Source organism: Equus quagga, chromosome 12 (genome assembly GCF_021613505.1).
Source record: "Equus quagga isolate Etosha38 chromosome 12, UCLA_HA_Equagga_1.0, whole genome shotgun sequence".
NCBI classification, from domain to species: domain Eukaryota; kingdom Metazoa; phylum Chordata; class Mammalia; order Perissodactyla; family Equidae; genus Equus; species Equus quagga.
The window spans coordinates 85,282,101-85,305,088 of NC_060278.1; the positions used below are offsets into that span (position 1 = coordinate 85,282,101).

At 45.9% G+C, this 22,988-nt stretch overlaps 1 protein-coding gene across 4 annotated transcripts in view; it reads left to right on the forward strand.

The window, feature by feature from the left end:
* The window catches only part of ASXL1 (ASXL transcriptional regulator 1), an 85,225-nt gene extending 64,678 nt beyond the window's left edge, over positions 1 to 20,547 (forward strand). For 3 of the 4 annotated variants that reach the window (XM_046678748.1, XM_046678746.1, XM_046678747.1), the window contains 9 exons: positions 9,387 to 9,507; positions 9,583 to 9,680; positions 10,269 to 10,362; positions 10,823 to 10,975; positions 12,213 to 12,376; positions 12,471 to 12,567; positions 14,089 to 14,194; positions 14,496 to 15,126; positions 15,657 to 20,547. In XM_046678748.1, coding sequence (XP_046534704.1) covers positions 9,387 to 9,507; positions 9,583 to 9,680; positions 10,269 to 10,362; positions 10,823 to 10,975; positions 12,213 to 12,376; positions 12,471 to 12,567; positions 14,089 to 14,194; positions 14,496 to 15,126; positions 15,657 to 18,566 — 4,374 coding nt within the window. In that variant the 3' untranslated portion in view covers positions 18,567 to 20,547. The remainder of the gene's footprint in view (positions 1 to 9,386; positions 9,508 to 9,582; positions 9,681 to 10,268; positions 10,363 to 10,822; positions 10,976 to 12,212; positions 12,377 to 12,470; positions 12,568 to 14,088; positions 14,195 to 14,495; positions 15,127 to 15,656) is intronic. The other variant, XM_046678749.1, reaches the window with a different exon arrangement.
* Positions 20,548 to 22,988: the final 2,441 nt, after the last annotated feature.

Here is a 22,988-nt window from a genome sequence, read left to right on the forward strand (position 1 = left end):
TGTTTTTTCTCTCTGAAACTTCCTTTTGTTGGATGTGGGACTTTCCTGAAGCAGCCTGTTTTCTTTTTCTTTTGAGTCACTTCTCTGGGAAATAACTTTGTTGTTGCTGGAGGGTTGTTTTTTTGTATCTCATTTTTCATTTCTAGGAGATGTCTCATGTTCTCTGATGTTCCTTTGTTTTATTTTTTAAAGATAGCATTCTGTTCTTGTGTTTGGGCTATCTCTTTGAGAACAGTTACTGTGAAGTCTTCATTGTCTCTGTTTCCTTCCAGTTCCTCCTTTTGTTTGTTTGGTTGCTATTCTTCATATAACAGTTGTACTCAAATATCTGGTGGTCCTTGATAGGTGAGAGAACTGGCAGATTCTGTGCTAGTGGGCTCCGTTTGTTGGCTGTGATAGAGAGGCAGGGACCCAGACGCTTTTTAGGAGTCCCCCGGTTATCTGTAGCTGAAGGTTTTCCCTTAGCCTGGTCGCTTTTTCCAAGAGGAAAAATCCTCTCATCTCTTGCCAGCTAGCCAAGAGGAGGCTGTTGGGGCGTAGGGCTACCGTTGTGGGCAGAGCTTCGGGAGCCAAGCTGGGGCAAGGAGCTGGTGGTGTCACCATTTTGTACCTGGTCTTTGACTTGCTGCTCTTGTTTAGAGTGTGGTACCTCATTCCCTCCCCACTTTTTGAGCTGGTGTCTTCTATTCCACAACCTTCCGGTTCAGTCTAGCCAAAATAGAAATCTTCCACCTTCTTCTGGAGCTAGAGAAGGGTATTGCCTGTCTGTTTGGGGACAGAGAGGAGGAGACTGAGGGGTCTAATTTCTTTCCGACCTTCAACCAGTTCGTCTGTTTTCATTCCCATGCCCCATCTGTGTCTGCAGAGGTTCCTGGTACCTCCTAATCCCTGCCCCCTGGAGGGTTTTGTATTACTAACTGGCTTGCTTTTGTGGCTTTTCCCCTTCAGCCTTAAACTTCAGCTTTCTTTCCCCTGCTGAGTCAGTTACTTCTTGCCTTCCTGATATCCATCTTCCAGAATTCTGTTGACATCTCTCATCTGCTGCCTTTTCTTCCCCCTTTCTCTGTCTTTATGCATTTATACCTTAGCGTTCCCTTCTAGCTATTCTGATGAGGCTTCAGGAGGATGCAAAAAACTGTCCGTTCATTTTGCCATGTTTAAAGGGAAGCTCAAGCCTTTGTGCAGAGAAAAGTGAGAAATACTCTCGATTTTCATGCCAAACCCTGCCTCTATAACCCCACCTGCCATCCAGGCCCATGGCCCTTGTTCCTTCCCAATAGCAGCCACTGTCTTTAATTTAATGTGCATCCTTCCTGTTCAGATGTATTCATGAAAAATATGTCGTTTGTTTATATAGATGTATTTTTATTCTTTTTAACTACTCTTTAATAGTGTATCTTATCAATATACATCATTTTTATTTATCCGGTCCCCCATTTAGGGACATGTATGGTTTTCACTATTTTTCTGGTTTTTCACTATTTTTCCAGTTTTCACTATTACAGACACTGCTGCAATAATCATCCTTTTGCTTTTGTAAATGCAAACGCATGAGGATTTTTCTAGGGGTTACTTCCTTACCTTTTAATGGATAAAATGGAGGTGATTTGGAGGTTGTCTCTGGGGCTTGGTGAAAACATTTCATTAAATTCTCTTTACAATTTATACCTATGATGACAAAAGTAGAATTATAAAACTTCCAAATCTTTTCAAAAGTTTTATCGAGAAGTGTTTTTTGTTTTGTTTTTTTTTTTCCTGAGGAAGATTAACCCTGAGCTAACATCTGCCACCAATCCTCCTCTTTTTGCTGAGGAAGACTCGCCCTGAGCTAACATCCGTACCCATCTTCCTCTACTTTATACGTGGGATGCCTACCACAGCATGGTGTGCCAAGCCGTGCCATGTCCACACCCGGGATCAGAACCGGGGAACCCCGGGCCACCAAAGCAGAACGTGCGCACTTAACCGCTGAGGCACCGGGCTGGCCTGGAGAAGTGTGCTTTTTTATGGTCCATTATCCCTTATTAACAATTCTGAAATCCAAAATATTTTGAGGACTGAAAAAGTTTTTTCCTAACTCATTTGACAGTAGGAGATGACCTGTCTAAACTCATTTGGCGGCAAAACTCTGATCCAGACTGGCAAGGCTATTTTAAACCTATTTATTTTACTTGGTATGTACTTATGTGTTATTTCAAAAAATGCTAGTGCATTTGATTATGGGTTGTGGGTGGTGTTACTGTATGATACATTAAAATATGCATTATATTATCATTCTAAAATTAAAGAATACGAAAATTATAAAACACATCTAGACCTAGGGGTTTCAGAGGAGGGGGCTTGTGGTCACCATCGACTAGAAACTTTGTTTGCAGACGTGGGTGGCAAATCACAGATGAGAATTTGTTTTGTTTCTATGATGGAAACTCCTTTTTTGTCCTAAACGGAAAGTAAGACAATTTCTTCTTTTTAACCATTCCAAGAGTATGTTCATTTTTTAAGTAACAGCTCTTCTTTTCTTTCTTTGACAGTTGTGATATTGAAATTGCTTGTGATAATGCAAATGGATTTCAAATTCAGTAGAACTTTCTTTTTTTACATTAGGTATTTAAAAAGTGATAAAGCCTTTTCTCAAGCATACACGGAGGTGGTTTTACTGGTTTAAATTCTTCTTTGGGATTCATGTAACAAAGTGAAAACAGCATGAACGGACCATTTTAGCCTCCATTGTCTGAAGCTGAATTTTAACTTTGGATCTATAAACTTTCTGTACGTTTTAGTATTTTCTCTGTACTTTTTACCAATTTTGATTAAATTCATTCATGTTTTCAGAACTGTCAGTTAAATTTAGCATCCCATTTTTTATCCAGTTTTATTGAGATGTAACTCACCATACAATTCACCCATTTAAAGTGTAGTCTTCAGTGGCTTTTAGTCTATTCATAAAGTTATGCAAGCATCACCATTGTCTAATTTCGGAAGATTTCATCACCTCCAAAAGAAACCCCATTCTTTTTTTATTATTATTCTATTTTATTTTTTATTGAGTTTATGATAGTTTACAACCTTGTGAAATTTCAGTTGTACATTATTATTTGTCCGTGATATCGTAGGTGCACCACTTCACCCTTTGTGCCCACCCCACAACCCCCCTTTTCCCTGGTAACTGCTAATCTGTTCTCTTTGTGCATATGTTTAACTTCCACATATGAGTGGAGTCATACAGAGATTGTCCTTCTCTATCTGGCTTATTTCACTTAACATAATACTCTCAAGGTCCATCCATGTTGTTGTGAATGGGATGATTGTATCCTTTTTTATGGCTGACTTGTATTCCATTATATATCTATATCTATATAGATATAGATATATATGTAAATATTATACATATATACACACACACCATATCTTTTTTTATCCGATCATCAGTTGATGGGCACTTAGGTTGCTTCCACGCCTTGGCTATTGTGAATAATGGTGCAATGAACATAGGGTTGCATGGGTCTCTTTGAATTGCTGACTTCAGGTTCTTTGGATAGATACCCAGTAATGGGATGGCTGGGTCATATGGTATTTCTGTTTCTAATTTTTTAAGAAATCTCCATACTGTTTTCCGTAGTGGCTGCACCAGTTTGCATTCCCACCAGCAGTGTATGAGGGTTCCTTTTTCTCCACAACCTCTCCAACATTTGTTCTTTTTTGAGAAATCCCATTCTTTAGCAGTTATTCCCTATTCTTTCCTCCCTCACCTCCTAGCAACCGTCTTGTTCTTCTTCAAGAGGGTCTTGGCTGTTTGTGGCCTTTGCTTTTCCAAGTAGAGTCAAGTTCTACAAAAAAATCCTGTTGAGTTTATTGGAGTTTCATTGAATCTACAAATCAATTTGGGGAGAATTGACCTTTTTACAGTCTTGGGTCGTCTTAGTCAAGAACATCGTGTAGCTCTCCATTTATTTAGGTTTTAAACTTTTCTAGCTAAAGTTTTGCTTTCTTCTTAAAATGATTCTATTTCTTTTGTGAAATTTATCTCTGCGTAACTTATATTCTTTGTTGTTATAAATTACGTTTTCAGTTGGTGATGTTATTGCTGATGTTAGGATCAGTTGAGTTTTTAATGTCATCTTGAATTTCACGGTCTCGCTGAATTTCTTACTAGGTCTGAATCTCTTGGGTCTTCAATGTAGATAATTGCACTATCTGGAAATTATGGCACTTTTGTCTCTTCTAATCCCTCTTGTTTCTTTTATTATGCATTGGTTAGGAACTCTAGTATACTGTTGAATGGTCAGGATGTTCTTAGTTTTTAATAATTTATATTAAACAGCCCTTAGATCAGCCTCCTCTAAGAGACAGTACTCATATCTTGCTCAGGAAAGGTTTATCAGATCCATAAAGAAAGGAAAGGCATACCTGAGATTTGCTTATATTTTTTTAGTTGAGAACCTAATTTTGGGCAGTTTGAACTTCATCACTTTAAATTTTAGCATTTCATGTTATTCATATTTGGGGCTGTTATATTCACAGTGCCTTTTATTTTTTGAAACATCTGACTTAAGGGAAAATAGTATAGGTTTGTTTATTAATCCTGGTGGCTTTATTTTTTTCATCACTGGCCTGTTTTCCAGTTGCCTTGTCAAACTAATATATTTTATGTATTTTTAAAACATTTATTTGTGTTAATAGGTGAATATAGGTAAAAAGTATATGGCAAGTGTTCTTTGTACTATTTTTGCTCTTGTAGTTTTTCTGTAAATTTGAAATTATTTACAAATAAAAGTGTTTAAAGCGTATTTGTTTGTAAAAGTAATACATCCCCATGATTAATATTAAAAAGCATCCTAGAATAAGGAATTCCTACAACTATAATAAAAAAAGACAACTCAGTTAAAAAAATGAACAGAAGATTTGAACAGATACTTCAAAAAGAAAGATATGAGAATGGCCAATAAGCTCCTAAAAAAGTGCATCATATCTTTAGTCATCAGGAAAATGAAAATTAAAACCTCAGTGAGGTACCACAGCACTCCCCCTAGAATGGCTCGAACAAGACTGACCACACGAACTCTTGGTGAGGTGTGGAGCAGCTGGAGCTCTCATCCAGTGCTGTGGGCCATGGAAATCTTTGAAAATGTTCTGCAGTTTTTTTTTTTAAGTAAAGTTAAACATTTTCCATCCTATACCCAGGAATTCTACTCCTAAATATTTACCCACGAGAAATGAAAATATGTCCATAAAAAGTTGTGTACAAACATGTACACAACTTTTGTACAGAGTAGCTTTATTCATAATAGCCAAAATCTGGAAATGACCCAAATGTCCTTCAACAAGAGAATAGATAAACAAATGATCGTATATGACTACTACTCTGTAATAACAAATACTGAACTACTGATGCGTGCAACAGGGATGAATCTCATCAACATTAGACTGAGCGAAAGAAGCCAGACTCAAGAGTACGTGATTCCATTTATATGCTCTTGAAGACCAAGAACAGGCAAAACGAAGTTTTGGTGGTAGAAATCAGAACAACCGTTGTCTCATTGGGGTGGGAAGGGCAGTGTACAGTGGGGTTGACCAGGAAGGGACACAAGGGAGCTTTTAGGGGTGTTGGACATGTCCTGTATCTTTATGCATTTGTCAGAATTCATCAGATGGTAAAATCTGTGCATTTCACCCTGTGTAAATTATACCTCAATTAAAAAGAATAGGGGAAAGGACACAGGGAGTATAGATTAATCTGAGGGCATTCTCCTTCATAAGCATGATACAGTTATCACACTCAGAAAGTTTAACATTAATGCACCCTTCCATCTACTTATGCCGTTCACATTCAGATATCCCAGTATTGTCCTTTATAGCATTTTTTTATATTCAGGTTTCAGTGAAGGATCACCCATTACCTGTTAATTTTTTTCTTTTAAAGTGTCTTGATGGAAAATATCCTTGCAAAAAAATTATTGAGTCCTAGAGCGTATTTTCTGTTGCTTATAATTTTCAGTAGCCCATTTCATTTTTCTCAAAATTCTAGGGTTAATGTTTGGAAAATTAATGATATCAGAGTTTATATGGAAAGATTAATGATCTTTAAAAATGCAGAATTAGCATTGCAAATCATGGTTTCATTTTTGGAAACTTTGTTTTCCTGTTTGCTTTTTACCAAAAATATATGGCTTTAGAAACTTTGGAGAGTTGGTTGAATTGCAAACAAGTGGGCAGTATTTCTGTTTGTTTAATTGATAAGATTTGTACTCAGCATTAGGTTTTCCCTAGACTCTGGGACCCAGAGGAAGAAAATTTGACTTAATTGTTGGTGAAGCATTTGGCATCCTAATTCTTCTTTTTAAATGTTATTTTGTTTATTACAAAAAACATACACATTAATTGTAAAAAATACCCCAAATCAAAAAGTAAAGTACTCATGACTCTGTTATATAAAGTTGGTGATAGCTAATACCTTAGGGAAATTTCTCTTGTTTTTTTGTCTATGTGAACATGTTCACTCAATTTTTATGTTTTAAAACAGATGATGGAATCGTACTGTGTGAATTTAAATGCTTAATTCACTTTCTGCATCATCGACATTTCTCTTATCATTAAATATTCTGCAGCTTTATTTCAAATGGCTGGCTATGACAGTGTCCCTTGATGGAAATACTGTAATTGTTTTTAGACTTTTTTATTGTAGAAATATGAAACAGTAAAATTCATAGAACACACATGTTCAGCTTAATTATTATAAAATAAGCACCCTTGTAGCTGCCACTCAGATGAAGACGTCAAACCTGGCTAACAGCCAGGAGCCCCCCATACCCCTTCCCAATCACAACTCCCTTCCTGCCTCTAACAGTAACTGCTATCTTGACCTTACGCAGGTTATTTTCTTGCTTTTTCTGTTGTTTCCCACCTGTGTTTGCATCCCCAACATTGTAGTTTAGTTTTGCCTGTTTTTGAACTTTTTACAAATGGAATCATTACATTATGCATTCTTTTGTGTCTGGATTTTTTCATTTAACATTTTGTTTTTAAGATTCATCCATATTGTTGTGAGGAACTGTAGTTCACTCATTTTTTATTGTTGTATAATATCCATTTATTGAGTGTACTACCATGTATTGATTCTCCTGACGATGGGCACTTTGGTTGTTTATAGTCCAGGTTCCCAGTGATGTTGCTGTGAACGTCTGAATGTGCCTCCTGATGTGTAGATGCATGTATTTCTTTTGGGAATCCAAACCCAGGACTGACATTGCTGGTCAAAGGATGTTTGTACCTTCAGCTGCACCAGATAATGCTGAACTATAGTCTCGAGTGGTTGGATCCATTTTCAGTGTAACTGGTCCACATCCTCATTAGCACTACGTGGTATTGTTAAACTTTAATTTTAGCCATTCTTATGGATGTGGTGATATCTCATCATGGTTTTAATTTGCATAATTTTGTCTTCTTTATTAGTTAATGAGGTTAAACACCTTTTCATGTGAATGATAACCATTTAGTTATCCTCCTTAGTGCACTGCCTAATTCATGTCTTTTGCCTATTTTTCTTTTGGGTTGCCTTTGTCTTATTGATTTATGTAGTCTAGACACAAGTTCTTTTATTGTTGTATGAGTTGTAAATGTCTTCTCCAATTCTGTGGGTAGCGTGCCCGTTTTACTCCATTGATAGTGTCTTTCTGAACGGAGGATCTTAATTTTAATGTTCAATTGATTAATTTTCTCCTTTTTAAGGATTAATGCTTTTCATGTCCTATGTAAGTCTTAGAAATAGAAGTGTTGGGTTAAAAGGTGTATACATGTTTTAGATTTTGGCTTGTAGTTTACTTTCCCACTGGCAGTGAATGAACCTTTTGATACCATTTTCACTCACACTGACAGTGTATGCATAATTTTCCCACACTCTTACCACAACTGGTGTTTTGGGGTCAGTTTTGCCAATGTAATAGACCTCCTCTATTAATTTATGAGTATTTTATCTTTGTTGGCCTGTGCAATTCAGAGAATGTTTGTTGCATCATTCCAAGAATGTGGCAGTGAATAAGTGTAAGGGCAAGATTAATACTAAAAATATTCTTTAGCTTTTGATTCTGAGTAGAATTTATGGCCAGTAGGCAAAAGAGATAAAGATAAAAAACCATTTTCTTTTTTATTAAAGTCAGCATGATTTCAGCTTATATTAGTGAAAATAAATTGATAAAGACAATATAGTGGGTCAAAGGATGAGTTAGAACTTTGTGGATTTCCATTATAAGTTTCTGGTATGTTTCTAACAAGTAGAATCATGATTTACTTGCTCTTCTTCACATGCTTCTATTCTAAGAAGACGTCCTCACCCCAGCTTATCCCTGCTCCTTCTCTCTCCAACCCCTAATTCATTTCATTCTCCCCCTAGTTTTGGGGTGTGAGGTAGCTCCTGTTTCTCTTGGGGATGGGTGGAGTTTAGTTTTGAGACACTACAGCAGATCCTGTTGGAAAGACTGTTTGTTAGGAGATGGATTTTAGAGACGGGCTCTCCTCTTCACTTCAGCCTTTTTTCTACTGTCTCACTTTAGATCTTCATTAGTTTCGTTGGACTTCTGTCACAGTCTAACTTTTCTTCCTGCCTCCAGACTTCCCGTGGTTAACAGAATGAAATTCCTATAACTCAAATCATTCCCTTGATTAGTATCCTTCAGAGACTCCCAAACAATCAACATCCCAATCCCTCAGCACAGTGTCGTGATCGTCATCTGCCCTCTTGCTCTCTCTGGAGCCTGCTTTTATATCCAGTTCCCCATATGCCTACTGAAAATCCACGGTTTCCTTGAGCTTGGAATGTTCTTTCATATTTGCTCATCGCATTATCTAGTACTCCCTCCTGTCTCCCCACTGCAACCCGTCTGTCTGCTAGCTAACTTCTTTTAAAACTCAGCTCAGGCAACACATCTCCTTGGAAACGTTACCTCCGTGATCCTTATGTACTTTGTGTACCTCCATGCTCTCTTTCCTCCAACTCAATGAGTTAGATGCCCTGTCTTCCAGGCTGCCACAGCGCGTTGTCTTTTTTGTACTGTGATAGGTTTGATTTTCTCCCTTACTCAGTTGAGCTCCTTGAGGGCAGGGCCCTGATTTCCCCTCATTATACCCCACCGCCACCCCAGGAGCTAGCATGCTGTAACTTATAGGAGGCACCCCATAAATGTTTAATGACTGATTGAAAGCAAAATTATATCTAACTTTCTGGATGTATGTATGAAAAGAACTTACTGAGAAAGAGGTCAGTTAGAGAGGGATAGGAACTTACCAGTATTTCAAATCCTTCTTCTTCAAAAGCAGTACACATTGAGGAATGACTGCTGTGCTGATAGGATTTGTAGGGTTTTACTCACATGAGTTGTGCCTTGCTGTCACAGAAGGATGCCCTGCAGTGGTCTCGTAATCCGGCTGCAGCGGAGGGGGAGGAGCCCGAGGACACAGCTGATGTGGAGAGCTGTGGGTCTAATGAAGCCAGCACTGTGAGTGGTGAAAATGACGGTAAGTACCTTAACAAGATGAGCGAAGAGCCACAGGCAGTTGCTAGGGACTAACCTTTATTTCCATCTCTTCCAGTTTCTCTTGATGAAACATCTTCAAATGCATCCTGTTCTACAGAATCTCAGAGTCGGCCTCTTTCCAATCCCAGGGACAGCTACAGAGCTTCCTCACAGGTAGAGAGGAGAGTTGGTTACTAGGCTGGGGGATAAGTGAGGCCAGGCACAAGACAGGACTCTTCCTTCTGCAGTTAACTCTGAGCGTGTTGGAAGAGTGAAGAAAATCAGTTTGGTGTCCTCCTGTTAGTACCTTTTAAAAGTGGGCCCTGGGAAAGGTGGGTAGTAGATGTGAGAGCACAGTAATTTGTTTTTTCTTCTTACCACGCTGGATAATTTTGTTCATTCTTACTTGATAAACATGGCAACATCCAGGGAGAAGTAGAGCGTAGTGCAGAGTCGGGAGAACACGAGCTTGGGAGTCAGCAGTGTGAATTAGGGCCCTGCCACTCACCAGCATTAGACTTGGGCCAATTCCTTATCTGTAAAATGGGGATATCAGTGCGTTCTTTTCAGCTCGGGGTGATGCTTGGCGCAGTGGCCAGCACCTGGCTCAGTAACATTAGTCAGTGCTGCTATCGGCATTACCTGCCCGTGCCGATACAAACTGTTTTTACAAGACAGTGGGTGGAGACATGGTCGAGAGGGACTGCTCTTGTGGCCCTGCAGGTGACTCAGGCTCTTTTTGTATTCCCTCTGGGAATATAGACTAACAAGCAAAAGAAAAAGACCGGGGTGATGCTGCCTCGAGTTGTGCTGACTCCTCTGAAGGTAAACGGGGCCCACGTGGAATCTGCATCAGGTATGTGTAAACTCTCGGTCGTGATGCTCCTTCCTCAGGTCCTGGGCCTGCCTCCCTCTGGCAGCAGTTTCTGACCTAGGTAGTGTGATGCCAGTAGAGGCAGGCAACCCTCGTCTGGCAGGCAGCACGCTGTGGTGGTGTCTGCCCTAGGTTCCAGTGCTGGGCTCTGCTGGACGCCCTCCCCTTTGCCTCACAGGACGGTTGTGAGGGTCCGAGGAAGGAGTGTGCAGGTGCTTTGTAAAACGTGCAGTGCTATACAAGCTAAGATGGCGGTTTGGCATTCTTACGTGGTATTTTAAAGCCAGACCATGAGGTCGTGATCTCTCACAGCCCAAGGCTGGGCCGTGGAAGCGCCCGGTATTGCTGGCAGCGTCTCAGGGAGAGCTGGGAGAAGTAAGCTTGCTGAGAGCCGTGGGCGCGGCGGGTGATACTTTTGACCAGTGGAATGCTGTGCCTTCAGGGTTCTCGGGCCGCCACGCCGATGGCGAGAGCGGCAGCCTGTCCAGCAGCAGCAGCGGCTCTCTGGCACTGGGCAGCGCTGCTATTCGTGGCCAGGCCGAGGTCGCCCGGGACCCTGCCCCGCTCCTGAGAGGCTTCCGGAAGCCGGCCACAGGTGAGTGGCTTGGCACTCATTTCTCTGCCTGTAAAGGGGGCCCTGCAGGCCTAGTGAGAAGCTGATGTCTTCTGCTCCACTTCCTTTACCAGTTTATTTTTACTTCTTGGGTGGCCCTCTATTTTTGATTTGCCTTTACCTTGTATTTTGGTTATTTCACATGTGGATCTTCTCTGCTAGACTTGAGAGAACTTTTGGGCAGAGATGGTGCTCCTTATATGTCCCTATAAGGGCCTAGCCTGTACCTGCCTTTGTACTGCATAGTAAGTGTTCCGAGGAGGTGAAAATTACTTCTGAGCTTCTCAGTGAAGAATTCCAGCATCCAAAGTTTTCTTTCTTTGGTAGCATCCTGCCATGTTTGTTCTCAGCATCTGTAGTCTCTGTCAGATGCCTGGTCAGGATGTTGAGTGGAAGCCTGTGTTGAATGTGGGGGATGCAAACAAATTCAGTAGTGTGCACTTGCCACCCCCGGCTGGGCTACTTGCCAGGCTAGTATGCTGTTTGTTATTTTAGGGTTTATTTCTCAAAGCCCACATGCTGGTTATTTGTAGATGGACCACATGAAACCATTAAGAAGACTGGCTTTGGCTTCTGAAAATTAGAATAAACCATTGCCAGGTGGGAACTAGGTTTGCTGTCTTGCTGCTTTTCTAATCCATCGGCAGTGCTCGATCGAAGGTCTCACGGGTCTGTATTCCTAGTGATGTAAAGGAACATTTGCAGAGGCTTCTGTGAGAGGTATTGATGTTTCAGTGGGCTTGACACAACCCTTAGTACCTTTCTGCGTGGAGATGATACCTCTTCAGCCTGTTCACAGAAGGCTTCTGCGATTCTCCTATAGCGCACTAACTAGCTTCGCTTTTAGACAACTTTCATCATTTCTCCAGTTGGCTTTGTGGAGCCTGTCCTCCGGCTTCGGAGGGAAGCTCAGAGTCTGACCCTGCGTTTTCTGTGGGAAGAGTGTCCTCTTCAGGCTGTGACACAGCATGGTACAGAGTCTTCTCAGAGAGGGTGCAAGCCCAAGTGTTCTTTTAGGTTTGGTGCCAATGGCAGTAACCTGGGAAGAATAATTGTAATGTCTAGGTGAGGGTGGACTGTGCCATTGAGCAGATTGTGTGCAGTGAAGTTCTGGGTAGCTTGGGTGCTGCCACCAAAGTTTTTCTCTCAGTTAGCATTTGCCTTTTTGTGTTAGGAAGCTGGAAATAGACCTTGCTTCTTCCTGCTTCAAAAATCACAGGTCAAATGAAGCGCAACAGAGGGGAAGAGATAGATTTTGAGACGCCTGGGTCCATTCTCGTCAACACCAACCTCCGGGCTCTGATAAACTCTCGGACCTTCCACGCCCTGCCGTCCCACTTCCAGCAGCAGCTCCTCTTCCTCCTGCCTGAAGTGGACAGACAGGTACAGATGGGGAAGCTCCTCTGTGCTTCTCTCTGGGCACGCTTCTGTTCTCTTTCTAAGTTTCTTCCTTGGCTTTTTGCCTTGATCCTTCCAGGTTGGGACAGATGGCCTTTTGCGTCTCAGCAGCAGTGCACTGAATAACGAGTTTTTCACCCATGCGGCTCAGAGCTGGCGGGAACGCCTGGCTGATGGTAAGTAGACATTCTCATCTCAGATAGCTTGAGAGGTGCCTGCCATGTGTGGTGTCTCTCGTCTCCTGGGTTGTAAAACCCAAACACATTTTTCACCAATCACTTTCTGTTTTTTAAGGCATGTTTAGTATAAGGCAGACTTTCCTCACAGTACTAATGAATGTGCTGGGTGTTAGTGTGCCCTGTAGCTCTGAGGAAGGTACAGAGCATAGGGGCTTGCCTTGTTTTGTGTGTATTTATCCATCCGAACGCCTCTTCATCATAAACACTGGAAACTCCTGTTCTTCCCAGGAATCATGGCATTGTCTGCATGAGTGGAGGAGAGTGTGCCGTGGCATTGACCTACACGTTAAGTTCCACCAGATGCTCTGTCTTTGCTTGTTGGCTTCTCTCAATTTAATTTTTTGGGGAAGCTACATGGGGAGTGTATTTGGAGGTCCCCAAGACCCCCTCCAGGTTCAGCGATTCACTGGGACAAGTCACAAGACTCAGTAAATAGTCATACTCATGGCTATGATATATTACATCGGAAGAATACAGAACAAAATCAGCAAAGGGAAAGACACCTGGAGTGAAGTCCAGGGAGACCAGGAGCAAGCTTCTGAGGCCCTCTCCCAGTGGAGTCACCCAGGATGCTCTCAGTTCCCCCAGCAACGGCTTGTGACAACACACGTGAAATGCAGTCTCCCGAGGAAGCTCGTTGTAGACGTGGTGCCCAGGGTTTTTCTGGGAGCTGGTCGTGTAGGAAGACTCTGCCTGGCACATACCCAAATTCCAGAGTCCCCAAAGAAAAGCAGGTGCTCAGTGTAAACCATCTTGTTTGCGTAAGCAGTTTAGGCGCAGTGAGCCATTCCTATCAGTTAGGGGGTTGGAAACCCTCCCAAATCCAAGTTCCCAGATGTCAGCCAAGGGCCAGCCTTGGAAGCAGGCCTTTCTAAGGATCAGCAGGCAGCCTGCTATGTTAACTTTTTTCTGCATGGGGAGTAAGAACGGTTCTTTTGTTTGTTTTGCTTTTTTTCTTTTTCCTGCCTTTTCTCCCCAAATCCCCCCAGTACATAGTTGCATATTTTAGTTGTGGGTCCTTCTGGTTGTGGCTTGTGGGACGCTGCTTCTGATGAGCGGTACCATGTCCGTGCCCAGGATCTGAACCGCCGAAACCCTGGGCCGCCGAAGCAGAGCGCACGAACTTAACCACTCGGCCACGGGGCCGGGCCCCTGTTTTGCTTTTTGATCAGTGTGATGCTTGTTGTTGAATGACTGATTACCCTAGGGAGGAGTACGTTGCCCTTATAATAGATGTGTTAGTTCTGTCCTGAGTAAGTGCATGATGTGAGCGATCCTCTGGAGGAGATAGGAGCCAGCTTGAAGAGGATGGTGAGGGTTAAAAAACAGTCTCCAAGATCACTGAAGTCACATGTATTTTGAAAACTCCTGACATGGTAGCACTGCAGATTTGGCTTTCCCTAATATGGACATTAATATCCCGAATGCACACACTTGAAAAGTTTTATTTCTCTCTAGGCGAATTCACTCATGAGATGCAAGTCAGGATACGACAGGAAATGGAGAAGGAAAAGAAGGTGGAACAATGGAAAGAAAAGTTCTTTGAAGACTACTATGGACAGAAGTAAGGCACTTGGTGCTGTGACTCCTGGTCTGGGCTTTTGGGGGTGAATAGAAGCAGACGTTCTCAAAGTCATGCTCACTAATACGTTGGGTGAGAATGTGGAGTTTGCAGTGACTCGGCTCGTTTAGCTTAGTGCCATTCATAGGGCAGCTAATGTGGGTTGTTCTATGGTCCCTGTTATGCAACATGCAGATTTATTTTGTTCTGAGATATCTAATATCTGGGTGTGTATTTATTATTCAAAAAAATGAGACCGACATGCTCTCTGCCCTGTAACTGATGGTGTGAGTTTGGTTTGCAGATTGGGTTTGACCAAAGAAGAGTCGTTGCAGCAGAATGTGGGCCAGGAGGAGGCTGAAATCAAGAGTGACTTGCATGTCCCAGGAGAATCAGCACGGGCACAGCGTGGTCCAGCCACTCGGCAGCGAGATGGGCATTTCAAGAAACGCTCTCGGCCAGATCTCCGAACCAGAGCCAGAAGGAATCTGTACAAAAAACAGGAGCCAGAACAAGCAGGGATTGCTAAAGACACACAGTCTGTGGCACCAGACACGCCCCTCTTCAAGGACGGGGAGGCGAAGACCGACTCAGCAGGGGTGGGCAGTCCCCACAGGCCAGGCACATCTACAGCATCAAACCCAGAGAGTCCCGAATTCCCAGCGGAACCTGTGGCTTCTCGGATCCAGACCAATCCAGATGACCTGGCACGTGCCTCTGCATCTCTAGACAGGATTCCCAGCTTGCCTCAGGAGACTGTGGACCAGGAACCCAAGGATCAGAAGAGGAAATCCTTTGAGCAGGCAGCCTCTGCATCCTTTCCCGAAAAGAAGCCCCGGCTTGAAGATCGTCAGTCCTTTCGTAACACAATTGAAAGTGTTCACACCGAAAAGCCACAGCCCACCAAAGAGGAGCCCAAAGTCCCGCCAATCCGGGTAGGACACTGTTTGATCCCTGGCTGCCCTGGGGCCAGGTTCCTTGTGAGGGTCAGGAGATTTGTGGAGACGCTCGCAGGACAGAAGGCCCTGGGCCCTTGTGTTAATTGTGTGGGAGTGCAGAGCCTTCCTCAAGAGAGCCGTTCTTGAGACGGACTTGACGATCAGGGGATGAAGTTCTGTTCTTCCTCACTTGTTTTGTTCACTCTGTTGAAATTATCTCTAGAGGTCAAAATCCTTTGGGATTTTTAAATCTTTTATTAGGTGGTGTTAGATTCTTTGTGTAGTGACTAACACAGTCCCACCCGAAATTAAATTTAGAAATGTGGCATGGAACAGCCCTTGAGCAGAATCTTAGAGTGATGTGGTGCTGTGGACAGCCATTTTACTGTGATTATTTCATTTTTAAAGAAAATGATTTGATTCTCTAGGCCATAACCCCTAAGCTACTAGAGTCCCAATTTAGCTTTTCAGTTCCTAGGTCAGGTCACCCAGTCAATTAAAACTGTTTTCTGATTCTTCTCTTGCAGATTCAACTTTCACGTATCAAACCACCCTGGGTGGTTAAAGGTCAGCCCACTTACCAGATATGCCCCCGCATCGTCCCCATCACGGAGTCCTCCTGCCGGGGCTGGACTGGCGCCAGGACCCTCGCAGACATTAAAGCCCGTGCTCTGCAGGTCCGAGGGGCGAGAGGCCACCACTGCCATCGAGAGGAGGCTGCCACTGCCATCGGAGGGGGGGGTGGCCCGGGTGGAGGTGGCGGCGGGGCCACCGATGAGGGAGGTGGCAGAGGCAGCAGCAGTGGTGATGGTGGTGAGGCCTGTGGCCACCCTAAGTCCAGAGGAGCCCCAAGCACTCCTGGAGAGTGTGCGTCAGATCTACAGCGAGCACAACTACTGCCGCCTTGTCCTCTGAACGGGGAGCATACCCAGGCTGGAACTGCCGTATCCAGAGCCAGGAGAGAGGACCTGGCTTCTCTCAAAAAGGAGGAGAGCTGCACACTACAGAGGGTTCCAGATGTCCTCACAAGTGTGCTGGAAGATGCCTCCCAGCTCCCCGTTGCTCCCACTGGGGACCAGCCATGCCAGGCTTTACCCCCACTATCCTCCAAAACTCCAGCACCTGAGAGATTAGTTGAGCAACCTGCGTTGCCTCTGGATGTTAGAACTGAATGTGAGTCTGGTACCACGTCCTGTAAAAGGAATAATGAGGAGCGAGGACCCACTGTTCCCCCAGAGAATGGTCCTATTCAGTCTCTAGCGAGGGATGTTGTATTAGAAGAAGGAACTGGCCAGGTTTTAGACAGTAATCCCACCATGAAGGATCCTGTGAATATGACCCCCAGTTCCACCCCTGAATCGTCATTGGCTGGTTGCCTGCAGGACAGACAATTTGATGACGAATTAGGACTTGGTGACTCATGCCTACCCGTGAGGGAAAGTGCTACTAGAGAAGAAAACTTGAAAAGCGAGGCTCCTGCCTCCGATGGTGCTGCCCCTTGGAGGCCTAGCCTGTCAAACGACGAGGCGGCGGGACAGCCTGGACTCAGCTCCAGAGGAAACATCCCAGCTGTTGAGCCCCATGCGGGAGAAGAGTGGGGGAATGCTGCTCCCCTCCTTCCTGCGTCGCCTGAGGAGTTGACAGCTGAGGGGGGTCTAGATCTCCCTGCCGACTTTCCTTCACTCTGGACGGTGCTGTCTCGAGGGGGCATCGACAGCACTGGCAGCATCTGCAAACAGGTGGAAGTTGAAAAGCTGAAAATCAATGGAGACGCTGAAGCACTGAGTCCTCACAGCGAGTCCACAGACACAGCCTCTGACTTTGAAGGCCTTCTCTCTGAGGACAGCAGTGAGGCCGACACTAGTGAAGCCACAGTGATGAAGAGATCCTTGGTGGTGGACAAGGATGAGAAACACGGTTGGGACTGCTCTGCCTCACTCTCCAAGGTGGATGGTGACCCGAATCTGGTTACAAGGACAGAAGGGATGGTTGCTTCTCAGAGTTGGGTGTCTCGCGTCTGTGCAGTCCCCCCAAAGATCCCAGACTCCCTGCTGCTAGCCAGTACCGAGTACCAGCCACGGCCTGTGTCACTGGGCAGGCCTGAGTCCTCAGTTGAGGTCACCAACCCACTCGTGATGAAGTTGCTGCAGGGCAGCTTGCCCCTAGAGAAGGTTCTTCCTCCAGCTCTCGGTGGCAGCAGACCCGAACCCCCACGACTCCCACTTACGAAAGAGCAGAGCTACAGTGGCTCCTTGGGGATGGGACCTTTGCAAGATCCTGGGAAAAGCAGTTGCGTGGTTGGCAGGAGCAGCCCCAGTTCTTTAAGAGCTTTGAAGGAGCCGCTCCTGCCTGAGAGCCGTGAAGCAAGCACTGGTCTTGCCAGGCTGGAGCCCGCGCAGGCTCCTGGAGCACCCCAAAAGATTTCCAAGACAGTCCCAAGTTTAGACTCCTTGTGTCCAGTGACAAATCCAACAGCTGCCTCTGGGAGAGTGGAAGTAGAGTCCAAAGAGCGCTTCTCTCCCTGTAGTTTCGAAGATCAGAAGGAAGCCGGTGACCTGCCCCAGTGCGGTAATTCAAGTACCGCCCCAGGCAAAAGTCCAGGAAATCTCACTACCTCGGGAGCCCCTTTCTCATCTCCAAATGTGATCTCCTTGGGTCCGGACCAGACAGGCCGGGCCCTGGGTGATCAGAACAGTGCTGGAGGCCAAGGGAAGAAGCTCTTCGGCTCTGGGAATGGGGCTGCAGTGCCTCAGTGCCCCAGGCCTGTGGAACCAACGGCACTGCCAACCGATGCCCCTCCCGGTTTTCCTAGTAGGAAGTTGGGGCCAAGCAAAAACTCCGTGTCTGGTGGGGTACAGACGGCCAGGGAAGACTGGGTTCCGAAGCCACCGCCGGCCTCTGTTGGCAGCGTCAAGAGCGAGAAGACTTTTGGGGGGAGCCCTCTCAAGGCGAATGCAGAGAACAGAAATGCAGCTGGGCCTGGTACTCGAGAGCTGGTGGATCACTTGCAAGGGATGCCCTTTGTCCTTGACCTGCCCTTCTGGAAATTACCCCGAGAGCCTGGGAAAGGGCTCAGTCAGCCTCTGGAGCCTTCTTCCATCCCCTCCCAACTCAACATCAAACAGGCATTTTATGGAAAGCTTTCCAAACTCCAGCTAAGCTCCACCAGCTTTAATTATCCCTCCAGCTCCCCCGCCTTTCCCAGAGGCCTTGCTGGAAGTGTGGTGCAGCTGAGCCACAAAGCAAACTTTGGTGCGAGCCACAGTGCATCACTCTCCTTACAAATGTTCACCGACAGCAGCACGGTGGAAAGCATCTCGCTCCAGTGTGCGTGCAGCCTGAAAGCCATGATCATGTGCCAGGGCTGTGGTGCATTCTGTCACGATGACTGTATTGGACCCTCAAAGCTCTGTGTATTGTGCCTTGTGGTGAGATAATAAATTATGGCCATGGGAAAAGTTGTATATTTAGTGTGTGTATTTTGATAATGATTGACCTTAAATCTGTATACAGAATATCGTTGATATAACAGACTGTCTCTCTAGGCGGGAGCACTCTTGCTTCTCCTTAAAATTCATAGTGCTAAAGCCCCTCTGTCACTTACTCACCCTTCTGGTCTCGCTGGAAGGGTTTTCTGCAGGGCAACTTGTTGGGCTGCCCAAGGCCGGCCGGCCAGCCCGAGCTCTCAGACAGACAGTCTGGTGTGGCGTGGTGGGGAGCCTGCCTGACACCCAGAGGGACTTGAAACTGAAGAAGGTTGTGTTCTCTACCAAGGGAACTAACCTACCTGAACTGAGTAGAAATGTCAGTCTTCCACTGGCCCCCTGGTGCCCTCCCTGCCATCTTTCCTTCTACTCTGTCTGGAGAGTTGATGGGGAAGAAGCCAGCCAAGGTTAAAGTTACTCCCAGCAGTGCCCACCAGGGGGCTCAAGCACCTGCTGACCTCAGGGTCACAGTTCAGTCATTTGCCAGTTGACGGAGCCAGTTTGACCTTTGGTTCTGTTGCTGAAGCAAATTTGGGACTCCTGTCTCGGTACAGTCTGCTGGCGCACAGGAGCTTTTGGAACCGTGGATAGATCTGCTTGGACAGTGGGGTCGGGCATAGGGTCGTCCTTCCTCTTAAAATGCTATCTGTAGACCTTATAAGTCAGATGTCCAGACGTTTGGCAGGTGAATTCTTCTGCTTGACACACTCTCCATCACTTTGGACTCTATGGGAGTGGGCATCTCCCTGTGTACGCACCTGTGTATGTGAAAGTCATTTTACATTTCAAAGCAGTGTGTGTTTCTTATTTTTATATTTTTAACTCTATCCTTGGATGTATAAAGTGAACTTTTTGGCTTCTGTAAGTATGCTCTATGCACCTCTAATGTTTTATCATGTATTTATATGTTGTACACAGTACTCGCCAATTCTGTAAATGGATGTATTGTACAGAGAACATGAGCGTCTCTTATTTTATGTCCTCGGCATCATTGCATTAAAGTGGTGTGATTGACTTCTCTTCACCTGTGTCAGAGCCACTGCGTGTCTCCACTCGACATGAGGGTGGAACGATTGACTTGTGATCTGCCAGGTTGGCCCGGTGCCCTGTCACGGGACACCTGGTGGACCTGCTGCAGCCCGCAGAGCCACATTCAGCCCGCCCGCACGCTTCTGAGCAAATGCGTCTTGCTCGTCACATCTCTCCTCCTCCAACCTCCACTGGCTGCTCACTGTCATATGTGACAAATCACCACCACCAGTGTTAAGTGCTTCTGGATTCAACGGTGAGTGCCCTGGGCAGCCCCTAGGTGGCCCTTCCAGACCTGGCTCCAGGGTCACCGCTTGTCAGCAATACCTGGGACCATGCTTTCCTGGCGCCATAGGGCTCCTTTTGACATACCTTTGACAGCAGGCTGGAGAAGAAACAGCCATGCCTGCTTCCTGCCTCTCTCCCAACACATTTCCAGCAAATCGCTGTCTCCACGGTTGTCTTCCCTCACCCTGCTTCCTGCCTCGACCGTTGCAGTTGAGTCCTCCCTGTTTAGTTAGATCTCCCTGTGTGAGTGCTTCTGTATGAAGTATAAAGTTAATATGACTTCAGCAAGTCTGATATCATCTGAAAGGCCTTCTTTCCCCCCCATTTCATCCAGTGTGGCGTTTCTGTCACCTGAAGCATGCGTGAGAAGTTGGCAATGATGTGGTGATTTAAGTGTGGTATTGGCCGAGTCCAAGTTGTCAACTTTCAGAGTCTGTTTACCAAAGACGGGGAGCAGAGGCCCAAGCCTGTTTGATCCTCTTCTTCCTTCTGCTGTGACCTTTGTGGCCACTCTAGGGCACAGTTTGAAACTGGTCTGGTCCGTGGGGCTGCCAGGGAAAGCACTGCTCTTGTATGTCTCTTGTGGTATTGGAAAAATAAATCTGTACAACCTGCACTTGTGGTCTCAGTCATCTTCTGTGGCCGCCCCGCTGGGGTGGGAAGGCAGGTCAAGTTGGTGGGCAGAAGCTGCGCTGAAGGAGCAGTGCCAGCTCATTTCACGTCGCCTCTGCAACTAATGCTCTGTCTGTGGAGCTCTTTCGTGAGGTTCGTCCTAAAGGCACAACTTGTCAGTATCGCTAGTTGTTAGTCTGTGCATGGTTTGGTGAACTTCCCACTGTGACTGGAAGCAGAAAGCTAGTGAAAGCCGTGCGGGTGCTTTCCCCCTTGTGAACCAAAGTTGTGAGCTGTGACGTCCCTCCAGAGCTGCTCATCCCACCGCCTCACAGACTGAGATGGCTGCACAGATTCCCAGCAGCTGATGCTCTGTAGGGGGTGGGTGGCCGGTGCCCACCTTGAAAGGCTGTCACACGAGCACCTCCCTGCGTGGCGGCGGGCAGCAGCGAGGGAGGTGTCAGCACAAGTGGGGCGTGCTGCTACTCGAGCGAGGCTGAGTGGATGGAGGCTGCAGGGGTTAACTGCTTGGTTCAAGTCCTCAGACTTATCTGGAGTACTTAAATATATGGTTTTGTGCTTATCAGGAACTATCTTAGTGTATAAATACGCCAAAAGTGAAAAAAACAAATGATAGGAAGTAAAGGTTAATTGAAGTATGTATCCATTAATTTGTTTTCTGTGAGTTAGAGAAAATAGACTTATATGTGGTGGAAAACTTTTTGGGACAGTTCAGGCTGCGGTTTTGTGGTGCTGCTGTTTGATAGAAGTGCAGTTGGAGGAATTATGGGTAGGTGGCTGTGTGGGGGGTGATGTGTACTTGTGTCTCTGTGTCACGGCATCCGTTTGCCCACTTTGTGCAGGAGCTTAGCATGCATTAGAGCCCAGGGTTGGAAGCTGGCATTGCCCGCTGTGTCTCATCGGGAGTGGGATGGGCAGTGGGTTAGTACAGGCCGTGCTGCCCACCAGCTCTGCTCGGGGCAAGTTACTCGGCCTCTGCCAACCTTCCTGTCTCTGAGTGAGGATAGTGGTTCCTGCTTCCTAAAGTTGTCAGTGTCTGGCACGTAGGAAGTACTGCAGACTGTTAGCTTGCACCAGGCCCGGACAATCTGTAGGGCTCCTGCCATCTGCTTGACCCTCACCCGAGAGGGAGGCCCCAGATGGGGGCCTCACTGCCGTGCTCAGGGGCGGTGTGGGTTCTAAGTGGACGTCTGGCTTTGGCCTCATGCTGCAGTTGTTGAGTCCACAGTCCTGTGTTTAGAGACTGAGTGCTTGGCAGGGGAGGCTTATCTTATTCGTGGTCCAAAGGACAAGGAACCCTAATGATTCAGAATACAGAAAGAGTGTTACCCTACTGGCCTGGCGAGGTAACGTTAATTTGTTTTATGTCCAGCCTGCTCTTGAGGAAGTCAGACCCTGCTTGTCAGGGGGGAGGGGTGTGTGTGTGTGTGCAGTACAGTAGCCCGCATCCATCATGGGCCTTGGGGGACCAAAGCGTCTGCCTGCCCCGTGCCCTGAGAGGAGGAGGTGGCACAGGCCGTGTTGCCCTTTTGTGTGGGCGCTGTTTAAAGTGATGGAGAGGCTGGGCTTTGTGACCTTGGGGATTAACATGAAACCAAACGTTGACTGTGCTCCATGCTTCCTCTTGTCTCTGTGCATCAATTTGAAAGCCTGGAATGAACATCTCTAACTACCAAAAGGTGTAGACAAAAGCTCTGTAGGGAAAATAGAGTAACGGAAAGACAGCTGTCATTGCAGTGGCTCTTAACCTGTCAGGGAACGCAGGCTCCTTTGAGAGCCTGATGGAAGTTCTGGACCCTCTCCCGCTAGGAATGCATGTGCACACAAAGTTGTGTGTACTATTCCAGAGAGTTCACGAGCTCCCTAGGTGGCCGGGCCCCTCATTTAAGAGCCCCCTGACTGATAATGTGTCTAATAAAACCTGGGTTGATACACAAGATCAAAGGGGGGAGAGATGACTTTGCAAAGGATTCCTCTTAGGTTTCCTGTACCTGCTAAGCTACCCTCGTGCATTTTAAATTACTTTAAAAAACGCAGTGACCTGCATGCTCTCCCCTTGCCTTCGTTGAGTGAAGCGAGGGTCCCCTGTCTTGTCGCCGAGTAAATTTCGGATTACTGTTCCATGGGGCATTCCCATTTGATGTTCTGCTGTACGCTGTTGACAACAGTGGTCTGGAGCCCCGTTTAAAGAAGCTGGACTGGGATCCAGTAGCACTGCTCTGCCCTCAGTGATTCTTCTCGGATCTCAGTGCTCCCACGGAGCCACGAGCCTTCCTCAGGAGGTAAGTGCCTTCCGGGTCAGCGGGGTGGTTGGCGTGCCGTAGGTCTGGGTTCTGGATATGTCGCCCCAGCTTGTGGGGTTTTAAAGGCCCCTTAGTGGTTCTCAGCAGCAGTAGTTCCGGTAGGACAGGCACTTTCATGGTA